We start from the raw sequence: 23,168 nt of genomic DNA, 5'->3' as shown, positions 1-23,168 counted from the left end.
AGCGTTTAGCCACGTTCTTCCTAACATCTTGCCTTTCAACGGCTCCGGTTGCCCAGAATATAAAATAGTTTGAGTTGATCAATAATTCATCCTGTAAGTGTAATGCAACCACCTGATGATGAACAAAGTGTTCTAAACAATAAGGTGGCCGGGATGGCCGAGCGGTTCTAGGCGCTTCAGTCTGGAACCGCGCGACCGCTACGATCGCAGGTTCGAATCCTGCCTCGGACAAGGACGTGTGTGATGTCCTTATGTTAGTTAGGTTTAAGTAGTTCTAAGTTCTAGGGGACTGATGACCTCAGCTGTTAAGTCCCATAGTGCTCAGAGCCATTTGAACCATTTTTAAGCAATAGAATGTTTTAAAAACATTTCCTCGACTAGTTGTTGGTGCATGTTTTTAAATGTATCCTGCTGTTGAACTACGTAACCCTCAGAATGTCATCTACCGACAAAATACTCAGTAAAAGTAGTAGCTTGCACGTTTTTATTATTATTATTATTTAAGATGCCTTTCAAGGTACTGTCTAGACACACATTACCAGGCAGGTAACGCACTGTTCAAATAATTACACTTCATACATGCAGCTGAGATCAAACAGAACTTTTTTTGTGTGTGAAGATTAATCGTGTCTTGCATAAAACTAAAATTTTGCTGCAAATAGGGTCGATATAAGTAATCTCAAAACTGTGTTCTACATTACGTTTGTTGTATTCGAGGGATCCCACGGGGACGTAGAAGGAAATCAAAGATGGACGTTTCATTTAAGCGTAGTACACAGATATGAAATAACGTTTTACAGTGATAATGCTGATTACAGAACAACCTGAAACATTAATTGTAAGTTTCTATGGTAATACTCTTCAGTGGAGAATGAAGAGTTGCTGAACATATATATATATATATATATATATATATATATATATATATATATATATATATATATATATATATATATAAAATTCAGCGGTAAATTCCCTTACATATTCTGCAAGGCATTTCATATGCTGTATCATTTTGTTGAATTCACGTATATCTGAATCGCTTGTCAACCCACAGGTTACTTTGGGTCCTACTGTCACATTCATGCTTTGTCCTAATTTTTTCGTGGGAAGAGAAATATTGGTAACTACAAAGGACGCACCACGGCAGAATTTTCTATAACTGGAATTTCCTGGAAGTTTAAGCTGTGTACTGGATTGGTATTCGAACCCATAACTTTGTCTTTCGTTGATAATGTTCTTACCAGCTGAGGTACCCAAACATTATTTGCCAAAGCTATGATTTCTGGTTCGAATTCCGGTTCGCCACGGAGTTCGAATCTGCCAGGACGCTTCAAAACACTGTGTGGACTAACCGTTGTGGAAATATTGTTGAGTTAAAACCAGAAGATTTTATCATACTTTCCTGTATATTAAAACTACTATTTATATAAGTTGCGCCAGCCTGAGTGGCCGAGCGGTGCTACAGTCTGGAACCGCGTGACCGCTACGATCGCAGGTTCGAATCCTGCCTCGGGCATGGATGTGTGTGATGTCCTTAGGTTAGTTAGGTTTAAGTAGTTCTAAGTTCTAGGGGACTGATGACCAAAGTAGTGAAGTCCCATAGTGCTCAGAGCCATTTGAACCATTTGTATAAGTTTCGTTTCACCGAAACAAGGTTCTGTAACTCAGTGATGGAATTCTAGAGAGGATGAAGAAGCTGTGGTCAGCCTTCTGTATGACCAGAAGTATATCTACACTACTATATAAAGACAAGGCGTGCTTTACGTGTTACCAAATATCTAGTAAAGAACTTGACCGACCGGCAGATTTTTACACGATACTCCAAAAAACGTTTGGATTGATTTTGGGTATAAGCTTTATATTTTAATATATGTATTATATAAATATATATACAATATATAAAGGCTCTGAGCACTATGGGACTTAACTTCTGAGGTCATCAGTCCCCTAGAACTTAGAACTACTTAAACCTAACTAACCTAAGGACATCACACACATCCATGCCCGAGGCAGGATTCGAACCTGCGACCGTAGCGGTCACGCGGTTCCAATCTGAAGTGCTTAGAACCACACGGCCACATCGGCCGGCCAATATATAAAACAAAAAGTTCCTGAACGATTTACTGTAAATTTTTACACGATACTCCAAAAAACATTTGGACTGATTTGGGGTACTTTCCAAGTTTCACGCGACGCTCTAACAAACGTCCAGACTGACATTGGCTATATATTTTTCAAACAACAATGTACAGTTTTTCTGTTAAAACAGAATGAGAGAAAGAAAGTTCTGTGCTGTGATTTTTTTTCCTTGTAGTCAGTCTTAACTATGATAGCTAGGTATGTAAACAATTACACAAATTATTTATTCTGCATATATTGTTTCTCCTTACGCATAGGGTGGTCAGAAACAGTCTGAAACGCTTGTGAGCTTGTAGCAGGGTAGGTTTTGCTGAGAGATAAATATCCAGTAAAAAATTCGATACGTTGCGCCGTTTTCGAGTTATCTAGCGTTGAAGTCAACGTTGCACGCAAATTCAAGCGACCCGCAACAGACGATGTCGCCAAACATGTTCTTCTCTTGGTTTCCTAAAAGCGAACAAGAGAATAATTTTAAAAAATGGACATGGGACGATAATAACAATCGAACCCGAGCCAAAAGCTGAACAGTCTCCTGCACTATCATTTATGCTGTGAGAACAACCGACGTAAATGGTATCCGACAGGTCGCTTCAGTTTCCGTGCAGCAGCCTAATACGCTAACTTCAATACTTATTAACTCGGAAACGGGGCGACGTATCCATTTGTTTGTTAACAATTATTTCTCAGCACAATCTACCCTCCAACACCCTTGCAAGCTTTTCAGACTGTTTCTGACCACCCCTTATAACGTTAAACAAAAATTGTATACACAACAATATGCTCTTTTGGTTTCTTCCTCTGAGTGCGTTTTAATAGAAAACAGGAAGTTTTATTTATGGTTCATCGGCGTAAGATTAGACTACTACTACGGAGTCTGAATCGTCCAAAACTTTGTAACCATACCTGTTCGTAGATTAAAACTATGCGAAATACTGTCTTTGAAGTTTCTATCCTCACAAATCCAGCAGCTGGAGAGTCTCTCTCAAACCCTGTATACCAATTATCGCAACCGATTTACTCATCCATTTTAAGCGACGCCCATTCTCATTCAAAGTTTTGTTTGCAATAACAGTAAACAAAGCTCGAGGTCTGAGAGAGAAAGGGAAGAGGAGATGGACAGACAGAGGGAGGAGGATGAGATGGACAGAGAGAAGGGGGAGAACGATATTTGGATGTATATCCAATTCCCATAGATATTTAGCAGTTGCGAAGCATTATCGGACTCGTTAGTACAATAAAAAGAACATATCTGCTGACGCTAACTTCAGATACTACAAGGCAACGGTGATGAATGCGGTATTGTTTGCAGCTGAGTGGATAACACTAGGGATATGGTGTGCGAAAAGGCTAAAGAAAGAAGGGAGAAAAATTCTGAAGAAAATACGGGGCCCTGAAAGAGGTGATGAGAGACGGTGCAAAGGACTGGGAAAGAACTGTACTGGAACATGAGGGCAACATCAGGGAAAAGCACTATGTAAAGTGCAAGATTTGCCGGAAATGTGAAAAGTATGAATAGGGACAGTATAACGTTAAGAGAATGGGAAACAACGGGAAGGACAAGAGGAAAGACAGGAACCAAGTCGGTTGTTGAACTCCGGAAGCATTGTCAGAATTGAAGGCCAAGTTAGAAGGGAACGAAAATAGGACAAGCAGGTACAAAGCGAGCAGTATGCAAGAGATCCACGACAGAAACAGATAGAGGAAAAGGGCAGAGTATGCAGAAAAGAGACGAGGATAGTAAAGATCTCGGAAGAAGGCGGGAGAGAAGAAACGAAAGAGTGAACGGGCAATGGGATGAGGACAAAATGTAGTCCATGAAGGTGCCACCCGTGCTTCTACAGAGGCCGTAGTGTAAAAGGAGGAACAAAAAGAAAAAGAAGTGAATGGAAGTACGCGATAAACAACTAATTGCTTCAATTATGGCTCTCTAATAACATTAATCATACCTGCAACAAATGTAGCTGAGATAATTTTGATTAATTTTAGGGTGTGGGTTTACCACTTAGGATTGTGATGTACCTGTAGCCCCAAAAATTTATCACAGATAATTTCATTTCAGAATTCATGGATAATCTAGCAACCATGAAGGTGTACCATTCATTGCTTTCAGTCTACGATAACTGAAAACGCCAGCAGACTAGCCTTGAAATGTCCTTAAAGGGGCGCTGCGTGTAGAATCAGAATGACGCAGATGGATTAAATGTACGGCAGCAGCGGCAGCGCGGAATCCGTGCTGACAGAAGCAACACGAGGCGAGCGCTCTTGTAATCCGGCGTCAGCCAAACAGCCGCCATAATGCAGGTGGTGCGCACCTTTCCGGATGGCTCGCTCCTCTGTTTCCGTCTGCCTGTCATGTCCAATGGATGGAAACCAGTAAGCAGATGTTCCGCTTCTAATCCTCTTTTGAAAACCCAGTGATCTGTCACCGCCCCTAACTGCTGAATGTTACCTCGCCCTTCCCTGCTGTGCTGTACCTGTTGTAACACTTTCCGAGATTCGTGCGGGATTTGTTTTTAAACGTGCTATGGTCCATTTATTCTCAAAAGGCGCGCCGCGATACATTTCCGAATCGAGAGACTCTCTAGGAATATTGTGCAACTTTGGCGATTCCGCGATACTGCTAATAAAATTTCTCAGAATTATTTACAGTATTTGTTTCTTTAAATTTATGTATCTATTTTGTCAAGGAGCGGTGAAATTAACGAGAGACTTAACTGTGATACATCAGATCCTTTTCTATCATCTATCCACATGAACCATTTAATCCAGAAATGGAAAGAAAGAAACCCAGCTGGTCTAAAAATTAACAAACCACGTTGCTCAAAATTCATTTGAAAACGATCATATACTAGCGGCTGAAATTCAGTATAATTCATCCAAATCTGTTTACAGAATTCGAAAAATTCTCAAAGATAATTTCGGCAACTAAAACTAAGGCAAGGGCTGTAACTAGAAAATTTTGTTTCATCGATAACAAAGCAGTAGAGGAGGTAACAAACTTTGTATACTGTTTTAGCCCTATTACGAAATTTAGAGACTGACTATACACAGAGAATGTAACAAAATGTAATAAATTAAATTAAATATTAAATGGAAACTTTGGCAAACAAATGAGAAAAAAAATACAGCTCGTATTTCATAATGTGATGTCAAACAAGGCTGTTCTGCAGGGTGAACCAAACGCCGACAAACTTTCAGAGATTTTTTCAGGCATGCGTTCTGATTATTTTGGTATCAGGAACCCACGGTCTCCTGCGGTTTATTTACAGAGCTATTGCCTTTCGTTTGGTTTCTTATCCCAATTACCTTTTTATCAGAGGTATACAGCTGCTTATTTTTATCCTGCCCATGCTTGCCTGTTTGCCAGGATGGCAAGTTGCCGCACGTTAGCAGCAGAACGGGCAGGCTGCTTTACTCCCATCCAAGCCAACCCACGTCCAACCCAAGCACTCTTAATGAGTCTTGATTGCTTGCCCGTCTTTCCTCTGTGCCACGCTACGTAGCAGTTTATTCCGTACGCTTTCATTGTAGTGTTATGAGTAGGGTTCGGAAATTGATGAAAATACCAGAGTATCACAAGACGAGCCTCAATGAAATATATTATCGTTTTTGGGTTATTGTAGGCCAGAAAATGGTGGTTTTATTTGTCTTTTTCCTTTTCGGTGTATTTCGGGCATATCTATTTATTTCGATATGACTGGTTTTCTTTGCAACTTCACCCTCTTTCGACTAGTGCTGGCTATACTAAATTCGAACCATCGTTATATCACCTCTAATACATGATTTTGTAGTAAGAAGAGGAGATCCATCTCTGAAAGCGGAGATCCTTTGCACCATAAACCTTAAGATGACTATTATACTGTAACACCAGCTAAAGCAAGGTTTCTCTGTAACCTTAGTCTGTTCCAGATAAATATGATCACAGTTATACCAGTTTATATTACTTCTTCCAGGATGTGTTTCCGGGTTCGCTGAGTTCATTCTGAGCGACCAAAATAGTTCTTTCTAAATTCCCCGGATGAATTTTAGCAAAGACGAAGTATGTTTTTCATATTATGTTAATTTAAAAATAACATGTGTGAAAAAAGAAACTTTTCTTACGTACCACTACGTTACATACCAACAGAATGTGGTTTTTAATATTCACTGAAGCATATTTTTTTCCTAATTTTGCCTAAATTTTGAAAGACTACATACTACTAAATGGCCTCAAACCCTTAGCACACATTACCACAAACTTGTCAGTCATTAGGTCTTTGTCCTCTTTCAACGTATTTGTGGAGTGAGTAAACTGCTAGTGAAACTTACAAGCATGGCATAACATACTCGAAGTTTCCGAATGAGTTTTTAGTAACTTTCTTTCACAATTTGCATTGCGAGACACCTACGGACTTACTTGAGGCTGCCTCGTAAACAAATAACAACTTTTCCCCTGCTCTGTTTCGTGACTGGTATATCTTCCTCAGTTCTTAAATTCTTCTCAATCTCCTTTAAGTTTGGTTTGTTCATTTTGATGCTCCCGCCGTTATTATAAATGAGCTGCAGTGCAAATTCCTACGTAAACGTATACCTGGCTACTCACGTTGGATTGTTAGCGCAACCTGTTGCCAAGTGCAGCACATTGAAAGGGTCCCGTGAAGCTTGCCAGGCTAGCGGAAACCCAAGTTGGCCACCTTAACCACTGTGCTTCCGTACACATGTACTCTTGCGTCTCCGTTTCAGCAGGTTGAGCTGCTTTAGCGGTTTCGACAGAGGTGGGGCAGGCAGACTGTACACCTCTGATCTGTACACCTCTGACCTGTATTGTAGTGAAAATAGTGCACAACGGTGTAGATGCTGACGGTAAGCGCTGTGAGTCTCGTTTCGAAACAACCTTGATCCATTCACTCACGGAACTTGCTGTTGACAACAATAACGCCTACTTAGTCGTAGGCCTCAAGCGTGCTTTTCAGTACTGGTCCGTCTTGTCTCGGTTTTTTTATTTTTTTAAGGCTGTTTTAGTTGTACGTTAAAGTGATACACAGCAGTATGTACTGGTTTACTGATGGAGAATCGGCCGATATGCATCTCATCTATAGATTCACTGAATTCAGTGGGGAAAAAAGCTCGACGGTGCTATGCTCAGCTGTTCCCGCAGGGGCACCAACCTCATCAGCTGGCCGGGGTGGCCGAGCGGTTCTAGGCGCTACAGTCTGGAACCGTGCGACCACTACGGTCGCAGGTTCGAATCCTGCCTCGGGCATGGATGTGTGTGATGTCCGTAGGTTAGTCAGGTTTAAGTAGTTTCAAATTCTAGGGGACTGATGACCTCAGAAGTTAAGTCCCATAGCGCTCAGAGCCATTTCAAAAAAATGGTTCAAATGACTCTGAGCACTATGGGACTTAACATCTATGGTCATCAGTCCCCTAGAACTTAGAACTACTTAAACCTAACTAACCTAAGGACAGCACACAACACCCAGCCATCACGAGGCAGAGAAAATCCCTGACCCCGCCGGGAATCGAACCCGGGAACCCGGGCGTGGGAAGCGAGAACGCTACCGCACGACCACGAGATGCGGGCAGAGAGCCATTTCAACCAACCTCATCACAGTAGTTTTCTATCCGTAAATAAACGCCCACGAATAACCGGATCCTTCATTACTACGTCTTGGTGATCGCGCAGTACACGCTATTCAAAACTAGGGAATGTATTTTCACAGAAACAGAGGTAATTCGGGTAACATAGCCGAATAAATCATAATTACATTATCATTTTGTAACGAGCCAGCGAAGACCAGTGGTCTCGTACACCAAAATACTCAGAAAATATTCCTGAACAACTTCCGAAATTTTGTCGGTGGACTTCTGGTTCACCCTACATATGGGAGTAAATGCTGGACAGTTATTATTCTGTAACGAGATAGCGGAGGCCAGAGGTCTCTTACACAAAAATACTCAGAAAAATTTCTGAAAAACCTCCGACATTTTGTCGGAATTCTGGTTCACCCTGTATATGGGAATAAATTCTGGACACTTCACCAAATAATAAGGCCAAAACAGACAGCTCACGGGTTGAGGTTCTTTCCTTCCCATAGCGACCTAACATTTAGGGATAGTATGAATAGTAAATTGTAACGATCTGAATGGCACCAGAATATTATGCCATGTAAGACTTCCGATACGGATCCTAAAGAAGGAAGGGTTGATGGATTAAACAATTCGCGTTGTCGCAGGACGGAAGATAACTAATATTGCTGGTGCACAATGATGACGACGACTACGACAATGCTGCTGCTGATGATGACGATTTTTTTTTCAGCCACACTTAGGCCGATGAGGCTCTCTGTTACATCTTATCGTCCTCTATATATTACGGCAAAATGAAGTGTGACACTAGGCATTTCCAAACAAAAGTGACAGTCGAACTAGAAACTGAATCATTACAAATGGTTCAAATGGCTCTGAGCGCTATGGGACGGAATCATTACACAAAGAGTACAAACGTTAATGAAAAGAACGGTAACACCATGAATAGGGCGTACTTTGTGGCACTCAACTTTTCATGTTACTGATCGCGCACCGCCACGAGTATACGGAGGCAAATAGTGGGCCACAGATGTGCCGTGTCCTCTATGCCAGACGAAGAGCCAAGAAACAGTAGTTTGCCAGTTCTCTTTACGGAAGAAAAAGTAAGAAAGAGTGTTACGGTTTAACGTTCCTTCGACAACAAGGTCGTTAGAGACGACGGTTTGTGGGTCAAGAGGTAGTATTCAATGTTAGGAAGAAGATTCGACCACATCGGATGCAGTGTCCTCCGTTGTTGATGTTTCGAAACACCAGCGACGTCATCAAATTAAGCAATCTCTGTACGTAGGAACACGGTACTTTCTAGTGCTCGCTTTGAAGCTTACCCCAGAAAGCTGATATGTGTCACAAGCAATGGATACATAATCTGTTGTGGATAATATACTACCTTCCTTTCATTTTTCCTGAGCTCAACAACACGTTCACACGTGGAGGGATGTCGACAAACTTTTTCAGACAGACAGATGGAAATTTGAGAAACATACATCTCAGAGAAATAGATAGTTTGGAAAGCATTCGCTTGAAAAATTAAATTTTACACGTGTCACGTAATTGATTAAAGAACTATATTAGCAATAAACTGTCACAACTTTGACAATGGTATAATTTACAACATATAAAATATAAGTGTACTGTAACCATTATTAGTATTTCACTAAGCACTGTGATAGTGAACCCAGAACTGCAGACTATGGCTAAGCGAGTGTGTAGATGAAGGAAATGCTGTTACTTAGAGTCGTTTCTGCCTGCATTTAGGAAAGTCATTCTTACTCTTCTTTTTTTTTTTCATAGTGGAGAGTCTTTCCCTTTCTGTCTTGCTTTACGAAGCTACTTGTAGTTCACGGTTGTACAGTTGGACCCAAGAAGCACGTTGGATTTGTTATTGGCATTAGGTATTGTCAGCCTTTAAATGTGCGCCTTTATCTGGCAGGTCAGATCCCAAAGCTCATCCATTTGTGGAGGCCCCTCAATCAAGCTGGGCAGTCATTACCAGTTTCGAGACTTTTCGTTTTCATGGTACTTCTTTGAATATTTGTTGAGAAATACGCAAATTAATACATGTAAAAATATAAACGCATGTATTAAATCCTTTTTGGGGGGGATGGTCCCAATGATACACGTCCCACCCCCCTTTCAACCGCCGTTTAGTTCCGCGCCTGCAACCGATATCTTGCGATACTGTCGCTATCGATTATTGATGGAGTTGTTCAGAAACTAACGCTGTATCGATACACTTTTAAGTACTGATACTGATACAACCCAGTACTGTCCAAGCTCCTACAATGCCGTAGCCAACAAGTCAGAGAGACGTTCTCGAACTGAAGCCGCCATTTGCAGGGAGTGAACATGGCTGGCCTGGTTATCTGAAGGGTATGGGAGACCGCGAAAGGAAACTGAAGAAAAAATGAAAGAATGTGCTCTCCACAATTCCTACTAAATAATCAAGTCTGTTTTAAATGAATGTAGTTCCCTAGTTCCCTGTATTAGGTCTGTATCGTTTCTTACAAGTAGGAGCAAAACTGCGACAAGTTATCGACTCAAAATAGTTGCATGAAACTTACGAAGCAGCAGGTAGTGAAATTATTTTATCATACAATAGGATTTTAACTTTCGGTTCTTGGTTAATATTTCCTGTCACATGCTCTGCGACTGTCTTTCGCACTTATTTATCAGTCTTTAATTTATTTTTGTATGGGGCAAGTTCATCTACCTTGCTTTCTACAATTTATTATACAAGGGTTGGAACGTTAATAGTGGCAACTATTTATTTACAGCTCATACAAAATATATACGTGTTTCAAAGTTTTACTGACCTTCAAAGTAGTCACCAGCATTGCCAGCGATGTGGAAGTCGTAGGATACTCCTAGCACTGCCAGTTATGTTGACAGTTAGAGCGGCGCGGTCTATTGCACAACGAATTTGTAGCAGTTGTGAAGCGAATGCCGTTAAGTGTTTCCTTCAGTTTAGAAACTGAGATCAACTTACGAGGGCTTAAATCAGGGGAGTGCAGTAGGTGGTACAGCACCCAGCAGCCCCATCAGTCAAACAAATCCGTAACAAGCACTGTTAAGTGCTTGAGCATTGTCCTGCTAAATGATGGCCAGGTCCTGCCGAAAGTATCATCACATCTGTCTCTAAGGTGGTCGTAGGTCGTGTTCCAAAAATGAACAGCATAGAGACAGAAGTGATGACACCTTCTGCAGAACCCGACCATCATTTTGGAGGAAAATGTTCAAGAACGTACAGTGCAAGCTGTTACTGATTTGTTTGGCTGATGGGGCTGCTAAGTGCTATACCACCTACTCCACTCCCCTGACTTAAGCCCTCGTGAGTTCAACTCGATTTATAAACTGAAGGAAACACTTCACAGCATTCGCTTCAGAAATGCTACAAATTCGTCCGGCAATAGACCGCGCCGCTCGAACTGTCAACACAACTGGCACTACTAAGAGTATCCTACGACTTCCACATCGCTAGCAACGGGTTATACTCAATGCTGATGACTACTTTGAAGGTCAGTAAAACTTTCAAACACGTATCTGTATTGTACGAGCTGTAAATAAATAGTTGCCACTATTAAAGTTCCAACCCTCGTATTTATCCTTCATCTAGCATGACCTTGAATAATTCTAATCTCGAACATAACTTGAAGCAGTGAAACGTCCCCTTCGAAAAATTAAGACTGACTGTGCTGGAAAAACTCTTACGTTATTTGATACAGAAACAGCTGAGTAACTGCCGGCCGGAGTGGCCGAGCGGTTAAAGGCGCTACAGTCTGGAACCGCACGACCGCTACGGTCGCAGGTTCGAATCCTGCCTCGGGCATGGATGTGTGTGATGTCCTTAGGTTAGTTAGGTTTAAGTAGTTCTAAGTTCTAGGGGACTTATGACCACAGCAGTTGAGTCCCATAGTGCTCAGAGCCATTTTTTGAACAGCTGAGTAAAACTGAACGTACTCACATAGTTTTCTCTTTACTTATTCTGATCATCACTAAACTGACACACAATATTTTAGCGCAACGCAGTCTGACTTTCAATAATCTCTACAAGAGAATGGCCCTTACTAACAATAACGTATACCTTTCATGAATCACTTACCTCACAAAAGTCTTCGTTACTCGGACTACTGCAATACAGCGAGCGCCACTACTGCCAGCTAAATAAAAGACTCTAACTACTGAAGGCACTAACTACTGATAGGCATAGTTAGCAAATGAAAGATTTTGATAGAGAACAAACAATGTATATACCTTAAATGCGTTCAAAATTCATAATATATAAATAATTTTGTGACATCCAATTAAACATATTTCCTTTTTCTGACGGACACACGTCCAGATCGTCCGCTCAAAACTCTGACATCTCGCTCACCAGATCCACCACTGCTGGCGCCTAACCTCCAACTGCCCAATGCTACGCGCTGTTCACATCCAACTGCCCAATACTACACAAGCGAACATTCCAACAATGAGTCCAACCAGCCACAGACTGCACACAGCGCAGTAAGCGATTTTCATACAGAGCACTATGTGGCGTTACCAACATAAAAACCTTAACAGCCTACTTAGAGTAGCCATTTCTTTTTCACACTTGTTTCTAACAGGGATACCGAATCATTATGAACGTCGTTCACATCTACTGATTCGTTGTGTGTGCAAATTTTTATCAGATATCTGACATTATTTACTTAGAGCAAACTCAGCGCTGTCCTGCAAATGGCAGCTTCAATATGCAAACACTACGCTAGCGCCAGTGAGCAGTCTAGTTATTTTGGTAAGTCTGTGATACTGTCTCAGGAAACTGCGTTAACGAGTCTGTACGTGTTCCCACAGTGGAGGAGCTGCAGTGCCTGGCGACGTGGAAGGAGGGCTCGTCGCGCTACCTGGTGGGCAAGGTGCACCACAGCCACGCGAGCTCCAACGAGGAGCGCTACCGCTGCTTCGTGTACGAGAAGACGAGCGCCGCGGGCACGCCGGGCGCCGACCTGGCCGCCGACGCGGGCCACCACGACGAGGGCGTCGACTACCGCGTGGCGCAGTCGGGCGACGCCACGTGCAACGGGCTCTTCACGCCCCTCGAGGGCTCGCGCACAATGACGCTCACCAGGGGTACGCCTCCCCCGCCTTTCTTCTCCTCCCGCAGCGCAGCGCATTTCCGCCTCGTCTGCAGCCGCGGCCTACACCATTTCATTACACCAATAACACTGCTCGACGAATTGAAACTTTTCTTCTGCGTCTGTGGATGGATTTATCCAATGTTTGGACGCTGGATCCAGAAGAGCAACCACATTTTCTCTATTATTTCAAATTTCTGAGATGCAAACTAATAAAAATAATCTATCGATTTTGTTTCCAGCGTATGGTTAACATTAATAAAACCGGAGTATTGTTTCTGATGAATGCAACCAACAGAAAACTTTTCAAAAGTTTCATTTTGACATGTTTGCCGAATTCGAGCTCTGATTTCAGTCTTGAGGCAGCAAAATTCTTTAATTACAAGAGTATATTCGTCAGCAGTATGCCCTCCGCTCCTGTAGTGCGTAACAACGGTAGAATATTTAGCGCCACTTTATATTTTGTGTGCATACCAAAAATCGTGCTAATCTACCTGATTTGATAAGATATGAAGCAAAAAAGTGATATACACTTAAATTGTTCAAATTCAGGCATTGACATGTTTATACTATCTACACTACATACAAAGTAACGCTAAATACTGGTTGACAAAGTTTGTATTTTTCATTGTCTGTATAGTCTAATGTAACGTCTTTCAGACATGCATGAAGGGCTCACGCCGAATATCTACAGCCGGGTTAAAGTAACGAAATGTATTGGCAGATTATACACCAGATGTATAAATAAGCAATGATTAATGGAAATTTTGACGGACTGGTATTCGAACCCTGATTAATGCTAGCAGTTGGCTTAACCACTTTGGGTATCTACGCGTACCTCTTGGACCGACCCAAACTTCCATACGTCACAGTGTCTACGTCCCATGCTCGCACATGTTCCATTGACTGCCGCACGCGGAGGGACTTGGTTATTCTCGTCGTTTTGCCTTGCTTTGGTATGAAATACAGGTTAAGACGACCGCTCCCGTTAAGCAGGAATTTCGGGTTCGAGTCCTGTTCCGGCACAAATTTTCATTTGTCATTAATCATTCGTAAAGCACGTGTATAATCGTTTTCGCAATTTGCGAATACATTTTACTAACGCTAAATACTCTAATATTCTCGAGTACGGGAATGGACAGTAGGCTGCTGACGAACATAACTGCTTCAGTTAGGCATCTGAAGATGGGCATGGTAGCCCAACCCGGTAATGGCGTTCTTCAACAACAACCCTTAACGGCCACTGTCTTCAAGAGGATCCGACATGGACAAAATAATAAACCAAAGAATATTACAAACATAAAGGCAAAGTCTGTATAGCTCAACGCTTGAACGGGCTCCTGCGTTATTGCTGATAGACTGCGGACTCCGGTTCGCTTTGGCACTAGGAGGGGGATGTGGCGAGCCCAGCGCCCTGACAGCCTTTTACCCCCGGGAAAGATCGCAGGTGCTCAAGTCTGATAGCAGGCTGAGCGGACCTGGAGCCGTCCTGGAGAGGTTGGAACAGGAAAAATCCCCGCTCCTATCCGGGACCGAACCCGGGACCTCCAGGGCCGGAGTCTAGCGCTCCAACTGCTGGACCACTAGGAACACTTACCCACTTACATGGAACATCAAAACAATCGTCACATTACAGATAATGTAGCATATACTATCAAAACAGTCGTCATAATTAGAAATGTTGATATATTAAAAGTTTTATGTTCATTTACTTGGAGAAATGAAATGAGGATTCTTTTTTTTTCTAAAATGTCTCATCAATCACTCTATGCAAAAATCAAGAGAAATCGCTCATCACTGAAGGGTTCTAGCGTCCTTGATAGCGATTTCGAAGGGTAAGAATGTCTTAGAGAGAGCGTTCACCATGTTTATCACTAACAGCACACAAACTGTACGGAAACAAGTAAGGGGCGAATGTAAGAAGTGTAATTTAATGATATTTTACACTCCAGTTCGTCTTACTTCTCCAACAGTTTCATCACTATGGGAGAATAAGTCTCTTATCTTCGTTTGGACGAAAAGCGTTGAGCAGTGGCTTTGAAAAAAGTCCGAGCATGTAACTCGACATTCGTTAGTTTAACTTCAAAGCTCTCATCCGTGAACAATTTTTTTATCGGTGGCCCAAAAAACATATCTTGTTTCAACTTGATCTCACTGACACTGGGAAAAGCTTGCTTAAAAGAATTGAAAAGCGATCCTGTTTATCAAGAGGCTTTGCAAAAATACTTAATATGGTCTACGTTAATGTAGAATGGGGCAGTATGACTTAATGTAACACAGCCAATGGTTTGTTCGTATCATTTTCCTTTCCTTCAATACATTTGTCTAATTAGGCCATTCCCTAACGATTTAGTGGTTTTTTATGTCTCGGCTGCCCCAAAAATACAGAAAACAGTATTTTGTGAAACTAACATGTAATCCTATAAGTTACGCAGCAATATTTAAACGACAGCAGATCATCAAAGCATATTCTATGCATTTGATGGCCTCCAGTAGTAAGACAATGCTTTCATGTTTATCCTTCATATTTAGTGAATAAACCAAACGTACTGGAGGAAGTTTATTGCCACTACACATCTTTGAATTCAAACTTATATCATTACCTCTAAATGTTGTGGCAAAGAATCTGACAAATTAAACTTTCTCGGCACCTATCGACTGTTCTTAAATATGACAATATGTAACAAAAAAAATAATAACGTAACTTTATAGTGACACCACATATATTTTGAATATACAGGGTGTTTCAAAAATGACCGGTATATTTGAAACGGCAATAAAAACGAAACGAGCAGCGATAGAAATACACCGTTTGTTGCAATATGCTTGGGACAACAGTACATTTTCAGGCGGACAAACTTTCGAAATTACAGTAGTTACAATTTTCAACAACAGATGGCGCTGCAAGTGATGTGAAAGACATAGAAGACAACGCAGTCTGTGGGTGCGCCATTCTGTACGTCGTCTTTCTGCTGTAAGCGTGTGCTGTTCACAACGTGCAAGTGTGCTGTAGACAACATGGTTTATTCCTTAGAACAGAGGATTTTTCTGGTGTTGGAATTCCACCGCCTAGAACACAGTGTTGTTGCAACAAGACGAAGTTTTCAACGGAGGTTTAATGTAACCAAAGGACCGAAAAGCGATACAATAAAGGATCTGTTTGAAAAATTTCAACGGACTGGGAACGTGACGGATGAACGTGCTGGAAAGGTAGGGCGACCGCGTACGGCAACCACAGAGGGCAACACGCAGGTGATCCAACAGCGGCCTCGGGTTTCCGTTCGCCGTGTTGCAGCTGCGGTCCAAATGACGCCAACGTCCACGTATCGTCTCATGCGCCAGAGTTTACACCTCTATCCATACAAAATTCAAACGCGGCAACCCCTCAGCGCCGCTACCATTGCTGCACGAGAGACATTCGCTAACGATATAGTGCACAGGATTGATGACGGCGATATGCATGTGGGCAGCATTTGGTTTACTGACGAAGCTTATTTTTACCTGGACGGCTTCGTCAATAAACAGAACTGGCGCATATGGGGAACCGAAAAGCCCCATGTTGCAGTCCCATCGTCCCTGCATCCTCAAAAAGTACTGGTCTGGGCCGCCATTTCTTCCAAAGGAATCATTGGCCCATTTTTCAGATCCGAAACGATTACTGCATCACGCTATCTGGACATTCTTCGTGTATATGTGGCGGTACAAACTGCCTTAGACGACACTGCGAACACCTCGTGGTTTATGCAAGATGGTGCCCGGCCACATCGCACGGCCGACGTCTTTCATTTCCTGAATGAATATTTCGATGATCGTGTGATTGCTTTGGGCTATCCGAAACATACAGGAGGCGGCGTGGATTGGCCTCCCTATTCGCCAGACATGAACCCCTGTGACTTCTTTCTGTGGGGACACTTGAAACACCAGGTGTACCGCCAGAATCCAGAAACAATTGAACAGCTGAAGCAGTACATCTCATCTGCATGTGAAGCCATTCCGCCAGACACGTTGTCAAAGGTTTCGGGTAATTTCATTCAGAGACTACGCCATATTATTGCTACGCATGGTGGATATGTGGCAAATATCGTACTATAGAGTTTCCCAGACCGCAGCGCCATCTGTTGTTGAAAATTGTAACTACTGTAATTTCGAAAGTTTGTCTGCCTGAAAATGTACTGTTGTCCCAAGCATATTGCAACAAACGGTGTATTTCTATCGCTGCTCGTTTAGTTTTTATTGCCGTTTCAAATATACCGGTCATCTTTGAAACACCCTGTATAAAGAAATAAAATAAATGGGCTGAAAAGGGAAAAAATACATAATTTTAAATATCTCTAAAGCTTTAAGTAATACCACATTTCGAGAGTACATTCGATTCCACAACCATATGAACTGTAACAAACACGAGATGTAAAATGGTTGTTGACCAATGTTATATCGTACAATTTTCTCGGCATCATGTCCTCTTCCTGAATAAACACATCCTATAAACTTTTCCAGGGGTTCTCTAGTACGAAACTGTTTTTAATAAGTTATCTGTTGTGACTAGTGATACTGCTGAAACAAAATAATACCAAAAGATTTTTGTTAACCTGGAGTCAATATACAGTTCCTAAAGATTGTTTCTCACGTAAGATAAACCCAATGAGAAAGAGTGACATAACGATGTTGTCTATCCTCTAAACGATTCAGTCTGTATATAGAGCAGGCAGTAAAGGTAATAAAGAAGAAATTTGGAAAGGGAATTTAGGTTTAGGACGAAGAAATAACGTTTTTAAAGTTTGCTGATAACGTTGTTAGAAATGGTAAAGGACTTGAAATATCTATTGAATGGAATGGATAGTGTCCTAAAAATATTTTTTGATGTGAACGTCAACGAAGGTAAAACAAAGGTAATGCACCGTTGACGAATTGAGTAAAACGATGTTAAGGGAAATGAGACACTAAACGTAGTGATGAGTACTGATATTTATCACTGGTGATGTCACGAGTAAAGTGGATATAAAATGTAGAACGCCAATTGCAAGTAAAGCATTTTTGACCAAGAGCAGTAACTTCTAGCATAAATTTAAGTGTCAAGAAGTCTTTTATGAAAGTATTAGTCAGGAATGTAGCCTTTGGAGAAGTGAGACGAGAACAGCTTTTTAATGTTCTGCTAAAGAAGATTGCTGAGGATAAAATAGGTGATCTCATAACCACTGAAGAAGTACTGAACCGAGCCGGAGAGAAAAGATCTTTATGGTACATCTTGAGTTAAAGAAGGCATCGGCTGACAGGACGCATCCCGCTGTGGCAAGGAATAGTTAATGTGATAGTGGGGGGAAGTGTAAGCTGTAAAAACTGCAGAGGAAGAACAAGGTTTTGGTACAGCAAACAGGTTGAGGTGGATGTAGGGTGCAGTAGTTACGTGTGCATGTAGAGACTTGCACAAGATAGACTTGGGTGGAGAGCTGCAACGAACCAGTCCTCGGGCTGATTCCAACTTCTTTTGGTTTTAGAGAACATTTGATTCCATCCATGTATTTCTTGAGTTTATCTTGGATGACGTCATCTTAACAGACACCCTATTCTTGCGCCAATATTTTATTTATTCGCGTCTAAACCTGTTACGGTATAGCTGTCAGACGTGAAAATGTTCCTAACTTGCAGAGTTTACAAACAGACGTGATGGTAAAAGCATTTCTTAACTGTGTACACTGAAGACTAGACTATCTGCCACTATTTAACAGCGTACGTGCATTCAATAAATCGTATTGTTGGTGTAAATTGATATCAAGCCGTCATATTACAAGTAAGATCAAATATCAGTTAGGGTTATTACACTGCAGATGAAAGGAAGAGTGTCGTAACATTTCTCAAATAAACTGCCAGATCCCTGCAGCATATTCTAAATTCTGATTAGATTCATAATGGCACACTTTTTAGTCGGGATACCTCGCTGGCAGGGGTAAAATAATTTGTGTGAATGAAAAAGACTGCTATTCCTCCGCTTAAAATGTTGGGCAACGTGTACATACACATGCTTTCTTAGCCCCTTTTTAGTTATTAGAAAGTTAAAAACTTCAACATTCTGCAAGACGTTCGTTCTGAATCTACAAACAACTATGAAAAAGTAAAGCCCTTATTTTGAAATAACATCTATTTATGTCGCACGGCTCACTAAGTATCCATGGCCGGACGACTTGCCTGGCGTGGCGGTACCGGTAATACATTATATACACAAATCTTCCTGGTGAATCAGTCTATCTGTTAGCAAAAACCATAATCTGACATCAGCCCTCTCATACAGACAGAAAAATGCGGCGAGGCTTGAATGTATAATATGCATTGGGGGTGGGGTGGAAGAGACCTACTTGCTGCTGTTCAGCCACTGATGAAGACAATTTACAGGCATACACCAAGAGTTATATGATGAAACAGTGATGATTAAGTGCTTCCCATTTTGATGACGATGATGTCCGTGGTTCTACACTACTGGCCATTAAAATTGCTACACCAAGAAGAAATGCAGATGATAAACAGGTATTCATTAGACAAATATATTATACTAGAACTGACATGTGATTACATTTTGTTCGGCCGGAGTGGCCGAGCGGTTCTAGGCGCTTCAGTCTGGAACCGCGCCACCGCTACGGTCGCAGGTTCGAATCCCGCCTCGGGTATGGATGGGTGTGATGTCCTTCGGTTAGTTAGGTTTATGTAGTTCTTAGTTCTAGGGGACTGATGACCTCGGAAGTCCAGTCCCATAGTGCTCAGAGTCATTTGGACCATTTTGATTACATTTTCACGCAATTTGGGTGCATAGATCATGAGAAATCAGTACCCAGAACAATCACCTCTGGCCGTAATAACGGCCTTGATACGTCTGGGCATTGAGTCAAACAGAGCTTTGACGGCGTGTACAGGTACAGCTGCCCATGCAGCTTCAACACGATACCACATTTTATCAAGAGTAGTGACTGGCGTATTCTGACGAGCCAGTTGCTCCGCCACCATTGACCAAACTTTTCAATTGTTGAGAGATCTGGAGAATGTGCTGGCCAGGGCAGCAGTCGAACATTTTCTGTATCCAGAAAGGCCCGTACAGGACATGCAACATGCGGTCGTGCATTATCCAGCTGAAATGTAGGGTTTCGCAGGGATCGAATGAAGGGTAGAGCCACGGGTCGTAACACATCTGAAATGTAACGTCCACTGTTCAAAGTGCCCTCAATGCGAACAAGAGGTGACCGAGACGTGTAACCAATGGCACCCCATACCATCACACCGGGCATACGCCGGTATGGCGATGACGAATACACGCTTCCAATGTGCGTTCACCGCAATGACGCCAAACACGGATTCGACCATCATGATGCTATAAACAGAACCTGGATTCATCCGAAAAAATGACGTTTTGCCATTCGTGCACCCAGGTTCGTCGTTGAGTACACCATCGCAGGCGCTCCTCTCTGTGACGCAGCGTCAAGGGTAACCGCAGCCATGGTCTCTGAGCTGATAGTCCATGCTGCTGCAAACGTCGTCGAACTGTTCGTGCATATGGTTGTTGTCTTGCAAACGTCCCTATCTGTTGACTCAGGGATCGAGACGTGGCTGCACGATCCGTTACAGCCATGCGGAAAGATGCCTGTCATCTCGACTGGTAGTGACGCGAGGCCGTTGGGATCCGGCACGGCGTTCCGTATTACCCTCCTGAACCCACCGATTCCATATTCTTCTAACAGTCATTGGATCTCGACCAACGCGAGCAGCAATGTCGCTATACGATAAACCCCAATCGCGATAGGCTACAACCTGACCTTTATCAAAGTCGGAAACGTGATGGTACGCATTTCTCCTCCTTACACGAGGCATCACAATAACGTTGCACCAGGCAACGCCGGTCAATAGCTGTTTGTGTATGACAAATCGATTGGAAACTTTCCTCCTGTCAGCACGTTGTAGGTATCGCCACCGGCGCCAACCTTGTGTGAATGCTCTGAAAAGCTAATCATTTGCATATCACAGCATCTTCTTCCTGTCGGTTAAATTTCGCGTCTGTAGTACGTCATCTTCGTGGTGTAGCAATTTTAATGGCCAGAAGTGTATATAATCATTGCCGGCCGCGGTGGCTGAGCGGTTCTAGGCGCTTCAGTCCGGAACCGCACGACCTCTGCGGTCGCAGGTTCGAATCCTGCCTTGGGCATGGATGTGTGTGAAGTCCTTAGGTTAGTTAGGTTTAATTAGTTCTAAGTTCTAGGCGACTGATGACCTCAGAAGTTAAGTCGCATAGTGCTCAGAGCCGTTTTGAGCCAGAACTGCAGATGATTCACGTCTCCTTTTTCATTGCTTAAATCACCTAAAGGAGAGTCTTTCAGTCCTATTCGGAACAGGTTGGTTGGTAATTTGCTCTGATTTAAACGTATGTGCATAATCGTCAAATATCGTCTGCTTCTGTACCAATCAGTAAATCACGGGGTAATGAAATTTTAGGTTGCATCGGGCCATATTGTACTTCTTTTGATATCTTGTTCTAATGTCATTGCGCCTGCTAGTTGTTTATTACGTTTTCATTGATTAAGTTCAGCATTTCTTTATAATGAAGTCGGCAATTTAGGATTTAGCTGCAGTTCATTGCTCTCTTCGCAAAGCGATATACTACGTCTTTCATTATGAAAGATGCCACTGTGTCCTGGAATCAATAACGGATATGTTACTAGTCACGCCTGCTAGTTGTAACGCTTTGTTTAATAATGCCTATAATTATAGGCGACACATTTTTGTTCCATTTTGTTGTTTAAGGCTCTTTAGTAAACTTATGGAATCGGTTAACACCACCATATTGCTTCGTGTGCAAGATCCACCGTATTTTACTGCTTCCGTAACTGCGATGGCTTCCGCGTAATACACTTTTGCCTTCTTAGATATAGAATACAGGGCTTGATTATTTTCTGCAGGGTGTTGTATTACATACCCTACTTTGCCCTCGTCGACCGTCTTCATGTATTAAATTCGAATTTATAATATTCGGTAGACTTCTTCAGAAAACCGACGTTAATGAAATTGATTTGAAATGCTGCGGGTCATTTTTTTTTTTTTACCCATCTTATACAAGGTAGTCACTAGAACTTTTTGTCAGTCACTGGGACTTTGCGCTAGGTGGAAGATAAATGCGAGCTAAGTAAGAGACCAATGCCGATGGATACTTTCTGTAAACCCGAATTGTGATTTCATCCGGATCTGGCAACTTGAGGGTGTCGGGAGAGTTAGGTTCTGTTTAGAGAGAAGTGAGATTTCATCTGGGAAGGGATGAATGAGTCGATATGGTGGGAAAGACAATTAAAATTACCCTTGGAATGGGTGTGGGGTGCTTGGGATTAGAGAGATGTGCTGATATAGGCGTGGCAACAGGTCATTGTTTGAAGGGTGGCAACAGGTCATTGTTTGAAGGATAGGCATACAGTGGGGTGTTTGGAATCAAGTTAATGGGAGATGTGGGGGCAGACGAGCATCTTCCGGGTGTTAATGTGGATCCTCTCATTGGCTGCACAGTCCATACTTCGTCTGCTTCCTTATTCTTCCCGTGTGAATGTAAAGACGTATGTTTAAAAGGAAGAGTTCCTTTGTTTTCATACTAACGCTAATTTATAAGACTTTTTCCGAAGTTGTACAGGGGAAGACGCGGTGCGCGTGTAACATAATTGAATTACTTAACTGACAAGGGGAAGGCCTCAGACACGGCCAACCGATTCAGCTCAAATTTGGCAGGTCGCTTGTGTACAACTTAAAACGAAGGAATCTAAGATATTTTGGGTCAATACCCCCGCAATTTTGAAAAATCGCCCCTAAAGGTTATGACGAGCAATCGACTCAAAGTTGGCGGGATCGATAGATAATTGTAAATAGAGCATTTTTCATCATCAGGTATGAGGTCCGCAAACGCAAAATTTTTGCAGAAATCGAGGAAAGAAACTTTTACAACTGCCGCTTCTGTACCCACACGGTAATCGCCTTTCGCCGACAGCGCCGATGGCGCAATGGCCAAGGTAATTGGCTGGGAATCGGAAAACCCGGGTTCGAATCTCGAAGAAAAGTAGCGGATGTTATTCTTTTCGTTTGTATTTTTCCATATCTCAATTGATAGGGATAGGAGGGTTAATAATATAAGTAAATCAATTAGGAATGATAATCATACTCACGTTATTAGCCCTCTTATCCCTATTAACTGAGATATGGAAAAATACAAACGAATAGAACAGCATCCGCTAGGTTTCTTCGAAATTCGAACCCGGGTTCTCCAAGTCCCAGCCAGTTACCTTGGCCGTTGCGCTATCGGTGCTGTCGGCGAAAAGCGTTTACCATGTGGGT

The 23,168-nt window shown here is 42.2% G+C and overlaps 1 protein-coding gene across 1 annotated transcript in view; it reads left to right on the top strand.

The window, feature by feature from the left end:
• LOC126183546 (uncharacterized) overlaps nt 1–23,168 on the top strand; it is a 905,020-nt gene that overhangs the window by 599,300 nt on the left and 282,552 nt on the right. The window contains exon 6 of the mRNA XM_049925619.1: nt 12,544–12,819. Coding sequence (XP_049781576.1) covers nt 12,544–12,819 — 276 coding nt within the window. The remainder of the gene's footprint in view (nt 1–12,543; nt 12,820–23,168) is intronic.

The sequence above is a fragment of the Schistocerca cancellata genome, chromosome 4 (assembly GCF_023864275.1).
Source record: "Schistocerca cancellata isolate TAMUIC-IGC-003103 chromosome 4, iqSchCanc2.1, whole genome shotgun sequence".
Classification (NCBI taxonomy): Eukaryota; Metazoa; Arthropoda; class Insecta; order Orthoptera; family Acrididae; genus Schistocerca; species Schistocerca cancellata.
Note: the sequence above shows the minus strand (reverse complement) of the source record. Positions and strands in the feature narration are given on the sequence as shown.